The sequence below is a fragment of the Neomonachus schauinslandi genome, chromosome 13 (genome assembly GCF_002201575.2).
Source record: "Neomonachus schauinslandi chromosome 13, ASM220157v2, whole genome shotgun sequence".
Classification (NCBI taxonomy): domain Eukaryota; kingdom Metazoa; phylum Chordata; class Mammalia; order Carnivora; family Phocidae; genus Neomonachus; species Neomonachus schauinslandi.
Window position 1 is genome coordinate 70,188,250 of NC_058415.1, and position 12,516 is coordinate 70,200,765.

The 12,516-nt window shown below is 43.5% G+C and overlaps 1 protein-coding gene across 1 annotated transcript in view; it reads right to left on the bottom strand.

Annotated features, from left to right (window-relative positions):
* Positions 1-12,516, bottom strand: part of EPB41L4B (erythrocyte membrane protein band 4.1 like 4B) — a 152,229-nt gene that overhangs the window by 15,284 nt on the left and 124,429 nt on the right. The window contains exons 20-23 of the mRNA XM_044920420.1: positions 9,822-9,947; positions 8,936-9,003; positions 5,712-5,810; positions 317-494 (exon numbers count right to left, since the gene is read on the bottom strand). Of these exons, the coding sequence (XP_044776355.1) occupies positions 317-494; positions 5,712-5,810; positions 8,936-9,003; positions 9,822-9,947 (471 nt within the window). The remainder of the gene's footprint in view (positions 1-316; positions 495-5,711; positions 5,811-8,935; positions 9,004-9,821; positions 9,948-12,516) is intronic.

The following is a 12,516-nucleotide window of genomic DNA, read 5'->3' on the forward strand; positions in this document are numbered from 1 at the left end:
CATGTCTTGTTTTCTATACTTACGGTGCACTATAGATTATATAGGGATGATATTCTAAAACCAAAACTGCCCTCAAAAATCTCTTCCATTTCTCTTAAAGTACAGTGCACAAGGTCTTTATTAAACCATTTGCATCTCGTAAACAGGTCATCTTTTGGGGAGAGTTATATAAAAACCCTGCCCTGGTGGCCGTGTCCCTTGCTTTACGAGCGCACGGTTGACTGCGCCAAGTTTAAACGCTCGTGGGATGCCATGTGCTAAATTTATACTGAATTCCTAGCCAGTGCAACTACTCCTCGGGGCTTCCCCCCCATACCTTGGCCCCTGGGGACAGCTGGCCCTTGCCTTCTGAGTTCTGAGGCGAGCTGAGTTTGTGGCCCCTGGGGGACGCCGGCGGCACGGAGACTTGCGTGGTGGCCATGGTAGTGTTTGTGGCTGTGGCGATGGGCGCTCCCACTGCCGCGGCCAGGTCAGGAGGGAGGTCGTCTTCATCACTGCGGTTACTAAAAGCACATGAAGCTCTGCTCATTACAACAATAAACAGGCTGTGGGGCATGGAGGGAGGGCCGGGAGGGGGTGGGGGCAGATGTCTGCCAGATGTCCAGGTTCCAGGATCCAATACAGGGACATTTTTGCCAAAGCCAGTTTGGGCTGGATGTTCTGTCATTTGCCAAGGGATTTAAAAAAAATTTTTTTTCTGTATCACGGAAGACACATAACATTTATCATTTTATCCATTGGTCAGTGTACAATTCAGTGACATTTGATACATTCATGATGTCGTGTACCCATCATCACTGTCTACACCCAAAACTTGTTCATCACCCCTAACAGCAACGCTGTATCCACTGAAGAGTAACTCCTAGTGCCCTCTCCCTGCAGCCCCTGGTAACAGCTGTTCTGCTTTCTGTCTGGATGAATTTGACTATTCTAGGTATCTCGCATAAGTGGAATCATACAATAGATGTCCTTCTGTATGTGGTTTATTTCACTTACCATAATGTTTCCAAGGTCCGTCCATGTGGTAGCATATATCAAAATTTCATTTCTTTTTAGGGCTGGATAATGTTCCATTGCAACGATAGACTATATTTTGTTTATCTATGCACCTGTTGATGTACTAATGTGTTTGAGACCCTGCTTTCAATTCTTTTGGATTGGGATTCCACTTGAAGTGGGATTGCTGGGTCATATGGTAGTTCCCATGCTTAATGTTTTGAGGAGCCACCAAACCAAGGGAGTAGCCTCCCTTAGGAAGGTAAATACAAGCCATTTAAGAACCAACTGCACTGGGTGAAAAGTATAATGGCGCCTTTTGTGATTAGTTACAGGGGAGGAGTTGGGCACACGTGTTTGGGGGCCTCGTAGCTCTGGTCTTGGAACCTGTCTGGCAGAATGGCATGATGCAGGGAGAAAAGTACACTAGACAGGAAGTCATCACAATGGAGGAGGAGTCCAGGTTGGCATTCTGGGTTTGTTTCCAGGGCTTGGATGTGTGGGGAAGGTTTGACCTCCCACAAAGTATGTCAAGGCAGGAAGACCTTTTAATCTGGTCCTAGTGGCCCAGGACAGAGCAGTGCCATCAATCACCTATTCTTAGTATGAACAGTATCTTCTCAAACTTACAGAAGTTAAGACAAGTCCCTGATCCCCTAATGCCAACCAGATTGCCGCCTGTGCAGTATTAGGGCTAACCCTGCAGGCCTGGGGAGCTCTAACTCGGCACATGCCACAGGAACCATTGGCCATCGATGAGCTTCTGGGAGAACCTCTGGGCCCTGGGAATATCCCGCCTGATAAGAGTGTCACTGCATACCTGACCTTGGGCCATGCCACATAGTCTGTGTTAGCAATGTGATTTATAGTGAAGACCAGCCCTTGTATGCCTAGAGCTTAGGGCCACACGATATCAGTTTGATCTCGGGGTTGGGGGGCAGTTATTGGAGACCGGGTAGTTGTTTCATGACTACGTGACCGACCCCCAATAATAACCCTGGGCGCCAAGGCTTGGGTGAGTTTCCCTGCTTGGCACGACTTCACGTATGTTGTCACATGTTGTTGCTGGAAGAAGGAGACACTAACCACATGACTCCTCTAGGACAAGACAAGTGGAAGCTTGTGCCCGGTCTTCTTAAACTCCACTCTATGTGCCTTTTCCTTTGCTGATTTTAGTCTGGATCCTTCCACCGGAATAAGCCATAACTGTGAGGATAACAGCTTTTCTGAGTTCTACAAGTCCTTCTAGTGAATTGGGTAGTCTTAGGGACCCTGATACACTTTTCCTAAGGGGCTTGCATGTGGAAGTCCTAGAGCTACCCTGGCTTAGGGGTTATGTTTTAGAAGTGATGGCTGAGCAAGGCTGGAGACTAAAGGGTCCATGGCCAGTGAGCACCAGTGTGGCCGAGCAGGGTCCCTCACAGGGGCCTTGTGGGAAACGTGGCCATGGTACACAAACTGAGGTGAGGATGGGACTCACTGAGGAGGGTCCTGGGAGATTTAGGATCTTTCTGTATATGCAGAAGCCTCAAGAGGAGGATGTAGGACTTAATAAGGGGACAGGTGAGGTTGGAATAAGTAAGTGGGAAAACTAGTAAGACACCACATATGTGGATCCATGCTGATGAAGTTAATCAGCTCAGTAATACAGGCATTAGCCCATTTAATTCTTACAACAACCCTGCATTATGATCTCCATTCTTCAGAGAAGTAGACGTTATTCAGTGGCAGATTGTGACATGACTTGCTCAAGGTCACATCGCTAGTTAAGTGGAAGAGTGGGGTTAAAATCCTTTTCTGCCTCATTACAAGAGAAAATTACAACCTTAAAAGCATAGTTATTCAGTTTAATATTATAGGCTATTAAAAAAAAAACATAGCTCATCTTTCACAGCAGGAAGTCAACTGATGCTGCCTAAAATTGAAAAAGACTCCAAATTCTTGATGGGTTTTATAACCTTTTGTCCTAACTTAGATCTTGTGGCAAAGATAATCTGCTTAACTACACTGAGTCTTTTAATTCAACCTCCGTTTCTGAGGTAAATTCATGTTAAATTCATGAAACAACATTTAATAAGTACAATTTTATGTGTAGCTGGATTCTTTTCTTTGAAATGACTTCCTTCCATTTTAATAATATGTGAAAAATGTCTACAGCAATAGTCATTCAATGTGAACACAGGTTATTTTTGGTGGCATGATTCTAGGGAATTGGTTATCTTTTCAGACTTAAGGTATTTTTCTCTTTAGAATATTTTTAGGCTTTTATATGGTGTTTAAATAAATAGTACAGTTACATTTCTAGAAGCAAATATAGCCACTCATCATTTCCTAAACACACTGCCTGGTATCAATAGAGGACACTCTTTCCTGCCTCGAACTCTACCTCGAGTTCTGCTTCTCTCTCTTCTCTGCGTGCATCAGCAGCCACATGTTTCTTCCCTAAGTCATTACCTCCAGGACAGAACAAACCAGGAGGTTTGTGTGTATATCCTTAAAAGCAGCAATCTGAAAACTCGTTCAGAGTACTTGGACATTGTGATGCTCTTGCTGGAGAACCCTAAAATCCAAATCCACATTATGCTGGCCTAGGAACTCTGAATACCCTAATAGCCAAAAGGGCTGTGTGTGTGTGTGTGTGTGTGTATTTTTTAAAAGGGAAATCTGAGTTTTTTCCATCTGTATTCCTTGACACCGTGTTTATTAACTCATCAATATCTATGACTGAAAGAGAGGACTGGTGGTGGTGTGAACAATTTAAGAACTATTTTTATGGGGCAAAAACTTAAAACTGGGAAAATCTCACCCATTAATTTTGCTATTATTACTAATGGGGAAAATGCTGCTATTCTTTTATTTTTGAAGCAAAATACTTTGGAGTAGCTTAAGAAATACACATGTGAAGTTAGAGGTTTGGAAAGGGTTTCCTTAAAAGAGCCACTATAGTGAGTTAAATTTTCTTTCCTTCCAGGCCACGTATTAGTCATTGTTTCCAACATGATTACATATCCTGAATAGGTGATAATAACATTTGGAGTTTCAAAATGTAAAAGGAAAGTCTAATAATCCTGACAGCTTTATCCTCAGGGGAGCAGATTTTTTCATGGTTTAATTTGTCCCCCAGAAACCATTAGGACTGTTAATTATTTGAATTACTCATTTTGGCTTTCCTAGGAAATACAGCTGCTCCAACCCTCCAGCATTTCTATTAAGGCTAATGAGGTGGGAGGTGGTGGCCTCTTCCCTTTTGCCAGGTGCAGGCTCGAGCTGGCTGTTTGAGAAGTGTATCCAAAGTCACCCTCCCCAGCCTACACTTTGCATTCAGGGTATCCCCCAAACTGGACCTTTTCTCGGAGGCTTTCAGGTCCTCGAGAAGAAAGGAAAGGGAGCTAGTTCATCCACTGGTCAGGTCCCTTGCTATGGGCTAGACCTGCATTATGGCACATCAACCCTCACCAAATTCCTCAGGGCTAGGTATTAGCTCACCCATTTTACAGACAAGGAAAGAGAGGCTGAAAAAGTAATTTCCCCAAGAGTTTAGAGCAGTAAACTAGCCAGGACTCTGACAGAAGCCTTTCTGACTCCAGAGCTGCACGCATTCCCTGGCACTCAAATATCCCCCTGCAGCCCTCTGGTCAATTATACACCCAGGCATAGTGCCACAGCCAAGGTCAAGAAATGGGAACTACCATTGTGATTAGCACTATGGCTCTTACTAAAATACTACTACTCTTATGACAGCAGTTACCCATCTTCTTTGGATTATAATTATTTGCAATCTGTCTCTCCCTCCAATAAATGGTGACTCCTCAGATGGGAACTGTCAAAGTCATTTTGTTCTTCCTAGAAGAGCCTAAAACAACTCTGTGCATACAGGAGCCAAGGAATTTTCATTAAGCTGAACAAAATTGGACAGGCCCTGGTGGTTCTGGGATACTTTGGGATAGGACTCCTCCCATAGGTCTCACACAGCTCAGTTATTAGCTTTGGCTCTGTTGACAGATCATGCTACCATTTCACAATTATGCCATGGATGAAGCTTTTGATATGAAGCTCCTGATGATTCCCCATCCTGGTATCCATGCCCCTGTGTAATCCCTGACCCTTGAGTGTGGGCTGGCCCTCCTGACTTGCTTCTAACGAACAGAATATGGCAAAGGTGATGGGATGTCATTTGTGATCAGGTTACAAAAGGCTGTGACTTTCGCCTTGCGAGAGTTCTCTCTGGCTCTTCTTGTGTGATTTCTCCATCAGAGAGGAAAAGTCTACATGACTAGGAACTGAGGGCAACCTCCAGACAACAGCCAATAAGAACCAAATCCTGTTCCAACCTGCAAGAATGAGCCTTCGGATGAGACCACAGCCCTTGCCCACACCTTGAATGCAACCTTCTAAGAGACCCTGACACAGAAGATCCAACTAAGCCATGCCTGGACTTCTAACCCACATAAACTGTGAGGTAATAAATGTGGACTGTTTAAAGCCACTAATTTTAGAGTAATTTGTTCCATAGCAATCAATAATCAATACATATGCCAACTATGTAATGTTTTCAGAGAGAAAAGTCAAGTCCCATTATGACCTAAATTGGAAACAAACTGTATTTGGGGGGATGGCTCTTTGGAAGTGGTGTGAGAGGCTAAAAAGCACTTACAACTGAACATTTAGCGTCAACTTTGTGATTATTATCGAAAAACTTGAAGTACAGAACTCACAAACTGTATTGTCTTGTTAACTTCCTCACTCGGGGAGGCTTGATTTCCGGCTTTTCCACTGCTGGCTGGGTAGTTTCCACACGTATAGGAATAGGACTTCTAGAGACATACCAAAAAATAGAACATCACCAACAGAAAAGTTTATGGTAGGAACTGCTTTCTCAGTTAATTTAAACCCTTAATAACATTGGTAGTCAACATATCCATTTTCCTCCCTTCCACTCTACTTATTAAATATAATTTTTAAATATATCATAGAAAGTCCAAAAACAAAAACCAAAATAATAGGGAAGAAAATATAGAAAGTGGGAACTGAATATAATTGGGGTACCACATAAAGATTCTCTGACCAAAACACCTACCTCCAGGGTTTGGTTCATTACCAGGTTTTGCCAATAAAATGAGCAAAGAGAAACCCATGGATAACCCATTTTTCCTTCAAAGTAATCTGGTAGTTATGTTATTTTAAATATAGCACAGGATATATTTTTAAAAGATAAACATAGTATTTAATGTGAAAAGTGCATAATCAGAAGGCCTTTAAGACTTTTTCTAAAATATTTTAATTTTGTGTACGTGAAAATGTTAAAAATTGTTTCACTTCTGTATTTCCTCAAGAAAATATGCCAGATAACCAATGGGCCCTATTCAAAACAGTGATTTTAAGAAAAAGCTTTCACACATTTTTGTAGTGGTTATGACTAATTTCATTTCAAAAAAATCAGGGGGTGCCTGGGTGGCTCAGTCGGTTAAGCATCTGCCCTCGGCTCAGGTCATGATCCCAGCGTCCCAATCTCTGGGATCGAGCCCCGCATCGGGCTCTGTGCTCGGCGGGGAGCCTGCTTCTCCCTCTCCCACTGCCTGCCTGTCTGCCTACTTGTGCTCTCTCTCTCCCTCTGTCAAATAAATAAATAAAATCTTAAAAAAATAAAAAATCAGAAATTACCTTCTGGGACCTAAGGACATTAAAATAAGTTGAGGTCCTCAGCAAGGAACCTCTGGCAAGTCAATGAACAATCCCGAGCCCCCATTTTCTCCTCTATTTAGTGTCTAATACGGTGGTAGGCATGTGGCCAGTGCTTAATCAATGTGTGTTGAATAAACACGTGAACGAATGAGCAAATAAAGAAATTGGGGTCAGCATAGTCTAGATTCATGATTTCCTCAAGCTGGGACCCTGGAGTCAACTGAATATAGTCCCTGAAAGAACTCATACTCAACCAGGGAGCGCATAACTTCACTTCGGTGGAATGGCTGGCATCTGGAAAGCTCTGTGGAGGAGTTTACACTTAACCAGATGGAGGGAAGACTTCCAAGGTGGAAAAGAGAGTAGAGAGCTACAGAATGCAAGGTGCTGGAACCGCTAACAGGTGAGGTCCTAGCAGAAGAGCAGGGGATTTCCACTAGAGCAAGAAGCACCAGGTCATGAGGGGCCTCAGGAGTTTACACTGAAGGCCAAGGTGTCACTAAAAGTTTGAGGCAAGGGAATGGCATAGTCAGACTTGCTTGTTGGAAAAACCCTTAGAGCAAGGAAACGAATCCTGGTGAAGACAGGCTGGCTGGGAGCATCTTCAAAGACTGTGGCAGGAGGTATCCAGGCACAGAGACGGTGAGGGCTTGCTGTAGACTGAGATTCAGGTCATGAAGAGGAGAGGACAGATGTGGGGGAAAATACGAATATTGAATTAGCAGGACATGGTGATCAATTTTATAAGGGGATGAAGGAGGAGAAAGTCAAGGACTCCCAGGCATCAGATCTGGACGAAGGGTAAGTAATAATGCCATTAACCAAGACTGAAAAACAGGTGAAGGGTTAGTGCGGTAGGATGGGAAGAGATGAATTAAGGTTTTGCGGCATCCAGGAGGCAGCTGGGTATGTGCTCTGGAGTAAGACAATATTATACCAAGGACACAGATTGGGAATCAAAGGTGACATAGAAAAGTGTGAGTTTTATTTTTAACATCAAGAATGCCCCAGAGCAGTGGTTCCTGGATCACCTGGGGTACCTGCTGAAATTCTGGTTCCTATCCATCCCCCCCACCCCCCTACAAGGATCTGAAAGGTCTGGAGTAGGACCCAAGAGTCTGTGGTGGTTGTTGTTTTGTTTTGTTTTTTAAAGATTTATTTATTTATTTATTTGAGAGAGAGAGAGTGTGTGTGCGTGGTGGGGAGGGGCAGGGGGAGAGGGAGAGAGAGAATCTCAAGCCAACTCCCAGTGAACATGGAGCCCAATGCAGGGCTCGATCTCACGATCCTGAGATCACGACCCGAGCCAAAACTGAGAGTCTGACGCTTAACTGAGCCACGAGGCGCCCCTAAAAGTCTGTGTTTTTAATGAGAGACTGATGCAGTGACCCTTGGACCCATTTTAGGAAACCACCTAGAGATACCCCACCAGTATTAGACCACCAAGGCGGCAATGGAACTGCCATGATATTTATAGGTTGTTACTTACTTGGGCTGAGAGGGGGAGGGTGTCTGCTCTCTGTGAGATCAGAGGAGGAAGGTTTTCCTCTGGGTTTAAAGTGGTGATGGCCCGGAAGCTTTAAAGAGCATGTGTGGGGGCGCCTGGGTGGCTCAGTCGTTAAGCATCTGCCTTTGGCTCAGGTATGATCCCAGGGTCCTGGGATCGAGCCCCGCATCAGGCTCCCTGCTCCGCGGGAAGCCTGCTTCTCCCTCTCCACTCCCCCTGCTTGTGTTCCCTCTCTTGCTGTGTCTCTCTCTCTCAGATAAATAAATAAAATCTTTAAAAAAAAAGAAAGAGCATGTGTGGCTCTAGTACTGTAAAGGAGTTTAATATGAAGAGTACATCAATGGCCAAAGGAAGAGTGATAAACTGAGCTGGGACAGAGAGCAGAAGTCCAGTCCTAAAGGGTCTCCCGTGCTCTGTTGAGAAGTCTGGACTCCACTTTGAGAGCAGAGCAGTCTTTAAAGAAAGGACATCAAGTAGAGGAATGACAAGGTCTTATCTATATACTCCTCACCTCAGAGTGATTTCTTTGTTAGAACAGCAGTTAGAAATAATGAAACTGAGAATAAGCAGCATTCCTGAGACTTAAACGAAGTTGTTTTAAGCGATTCTTTTTCTATCTCTTCATATTGATGTTCCAATTTTCTTTTTTCCTTACTGATTTTATTTGCAAATGCCCTCGTGAGTAATGTTTCGAGGAAAACGTTGATGATACAGAGTATTGTTTCCCCATTCAAACAAGAAGCAACAGACCTTACATTAGCATCCTGAAGACTGGATTTCTTATTGATATTTACAAATGTTGATTCCTCTTTTCCAACCTGTTAAAGAAAACAGGCCTGTTAGTCAAAACTGAATTATCTTGGTGAGCAAAAAATGTTTTCAAGTCTCCAACATTCAAAGGATTACAGAAATGTGAAGGTAGCTCAGAGAGGTGGTTCACTAAGTACTCAAGTCAATGACAAATTTTCTTCGGTGTTTATATAAGTTAAGAAAAAAAAATGTTTTCATGAGTCATTCCCCATCATGGGGATTAACACTTAATCATTCAAATGTAATCAGCACTTGCATTCATACTTTTATTGAGCACCTGCTATGTGCCAACTCATACTTGAATGAGAAAGGGAGAGTGTGGGAAAAGCCAAACCCACAGCTTAATCCCCCACCTGACATTGCTGATCAGGAATAATAATCAGCTCTATGCTCACATACCAGTTACAGCTTACAAAGGAATTTAGAATCTGTCTTTTCATATCAGTGTAACAAGCCTGGGAGGAATTACGTCATATGATTTTGATGATTTTGATAGAAGCTTTGTCCTCCTCCCTCCGGTGAGTCCCACAGAGAATGGTGGGGGAGGAAGGGACACCCACTCAGCCAGGGAGGCCAGCTGAATGTACGCTGGAGGTCAGAGCAGGAGTCTATGGCCTTCAACCCATCAACAATGCCCCAGTGAATAACTGTACGCCAGTTAATAACTCTTGGTGCTGAAATCTCTGTTCACATAGCGGGTATGGCTCCTGTCTCCGGGCTGGACCCTGCCAGACACGTATCTCGGGCCTAGAGGGCCTCCTTCTCCTCTATGGCAGGAAGGAAATCCTGTGGCGTGAAATCAAAGGGAGGCACCAGCTCCACGGACCTGGGCACTCACTCGCGATGCGTTCTCCAGCTGGGCTTTCAAAATGTTACACTTCACATGGTCGGCTATGGGGGAAGGCAAAAGAGGGGTCTGAAGAGTCTTCTCGGAAATTTTTTTTTCTTCAGCCTGTGACAAACCCAAAACACACGCAGCCGATTGTCAACAAAGAGGAAAGAAAACAGCTACGTTAACCTTTCCCATCAACTGTAACTGCAAATAACACTCAGTCGTAAACACCTACACGAGTGCGTCCCCCAACTCCTTATACGTGCGCCCCTGCTTTTAGTGTTTGCCAAGGATCCACAAGCACATCCTCGCATCCTCGTGTGAATCAGGGAGAGGAAACGGGGTGAAGGGTCGTACTAGACGATGGGGTGAAGGGTCAAAGAGAAGTGACTCTTCCAGCTAGGGGCAGCTCCGGGACTCAAGCTTCGGGTTTTCCGTCCCCTAGTGCAGTGCTGTTTCCCCCCATAACTGCCACTCTTACATAGAGAGATTCAATCCTGTGACTTGCTGGGGAAAAAGTGAAAAACAGGCATTGGCAGTTTTACAATAAAACTTGCTGAAGTTTGTGAAACTTGTATCCATGCCACCTCATTACAGAGTGTCTCAGATGTCGGTAATTTCGTACCCTACCTTCACTGTTTTGCCATTTCCTAGGTACTCACTGAACATGTACCTATAATTTATTTTTAAAGATTTTATTTCTAAGTAACCTCTACACCCAACATGGGGCTCGAACCCACAACCCTGAGATCAAGAATCCCCCGTTCCATGGCCTGAGCCAGCCAGGCGCCCCAACATGTACCTATCATTTATACGATCCAGTTAAGGTGGATTACCTGGGGACTACCTATTTTCAGTGTGTCCTACACACTAATATCTTTGAAATAATAGGCTTTGTGGCTATTTCTTAGAGAAGACATTATGACAACTACATAACTATGAAAAAAGACTCATCTATGTGTATAACCTGAAATCATCTCTGATGGTACACACACCACGCTGCGAATAGAGTCTTAATGTGAGCCATGCCTATGGTGGTCAGCGCATATCCCAGCGCTGACGTGGTGCTTTGCACACAGCAGGTGCCCGATAAATACCTACTAAAGAAGATGATAATGATGTATGGTTAAAGAGATGTGTTTAATAAGAAAGGTGTAAGACCCTACGACTGCTAGAAGTCCCAATAGCAGGACTTGAGGCGACACGCTGGCTATACAGTGTACAGGACAAGAACAAAATGTTCTAAAGCTCCAAAATGAATCCGATTTGCTAATTCAAAAGTCCAATTGAGCACCTTGGTACACATAGCAGGAGTGTTATGAAAGTGCCAGAGGAAGTAGAGGGCAATCGGCTGGTTGACATTATTTAATAAAGAAAAGAGAGCACAGAATGCAGTTTCCCAGCGGGACCTCCAAATGCATCAAGGAGCCCTTGGTAGATTGAGTAGAATGAAGCCATTTCATGTAACAGCAAGATAAGCAGGGACAGAAGACCTGGATTTTAATCTCAGCTCTCGCCTTGTTTGGCACCATAAAACAAAAATGATGAGGATGGTGATGATGAAAAGAAAAATAATTCCAGTCGCTCACATTTACTGAGAGCTTGTTGTGGACCAGCTGCTGACGAAGCACATTTCATTGCCTCCTCCCATTTGAAGGCAGATACTGTCACCATCCCCGTTTTATAGATGAGAAAAACAAAGCAGAGAGATGGTAAGTCACTGGCCCCAGGTCACACAGAAAGGATGCAGAAGAGCCACGAATCACACTCATGATCGAGTGCCTCCAAGATCTTGACCGCTCAGCCATACTGGATCCCCTTAACCTCCCTGAGTCTCAGTTTCTTCCTTCATAAGATTACTGTGATGAGCAAATGAGAAAAAAAAAATAAAAAGATATGAATGGCACTCTTATGTTAGATTCTTTGGTTAGAAAAGAAAACACAACTGAAAAAGAGCATCAGACATGAGGGCACTAATGATCCTAAGCCATCGAATTGGGTATAAAGAGAACAGACTCTTTTGGCTGGAATCGTTATCCTAAAAGACATGGAATGCCCCCAACTCCCAAAACAAATAAGTAACTCATTTATTTTGAAAGATGAGCTTGGTAGTATAGCTCTTGTGTTTGTAAATCCTGCCACATGAAGCTAATTGTTTAACACCAGCATGGGTGTTTTCACTGGTGTGTGAAGAGTTAATTTTTCAATTAGATTTAATTTTCTGGAATGATATGCTGGAATATAAGAATAAAAAGCCCACTTGGGGTTTTTGACAATTGCTTAAGGGGATATAGTTATACTGACACTAATGACCGAAGATCTATTTAAAAAAAAATGAATGCTGCTAAATAAGAAAAGAATGAGAATTCAGCATTGGTTTTCCCTTTGAATTTTAGTCCTTTTAAACTGCTTTTTTTTTGGGTATAAAATTGAAGCTGGCCTGTTCCTGTTCTACCTGATGAAGCAGGAGCTACTGGCCGGCTCTAATGAATGGATGCAGGTGAAGACCAATATAAATTTGGGGAAATCTGACTATCATTCTATGCATAGGTTTGCATCAAAGTCATCTCTAGGAGATAAACATCTGGATTACAACGAGTCCATCATTCCAGCCTGAAAGATGGTTCCAAGAACCGTGCTTTCTCTCTTTTGCATGACCACGTGTTGTGTTTTGCATTCAATTTGAATG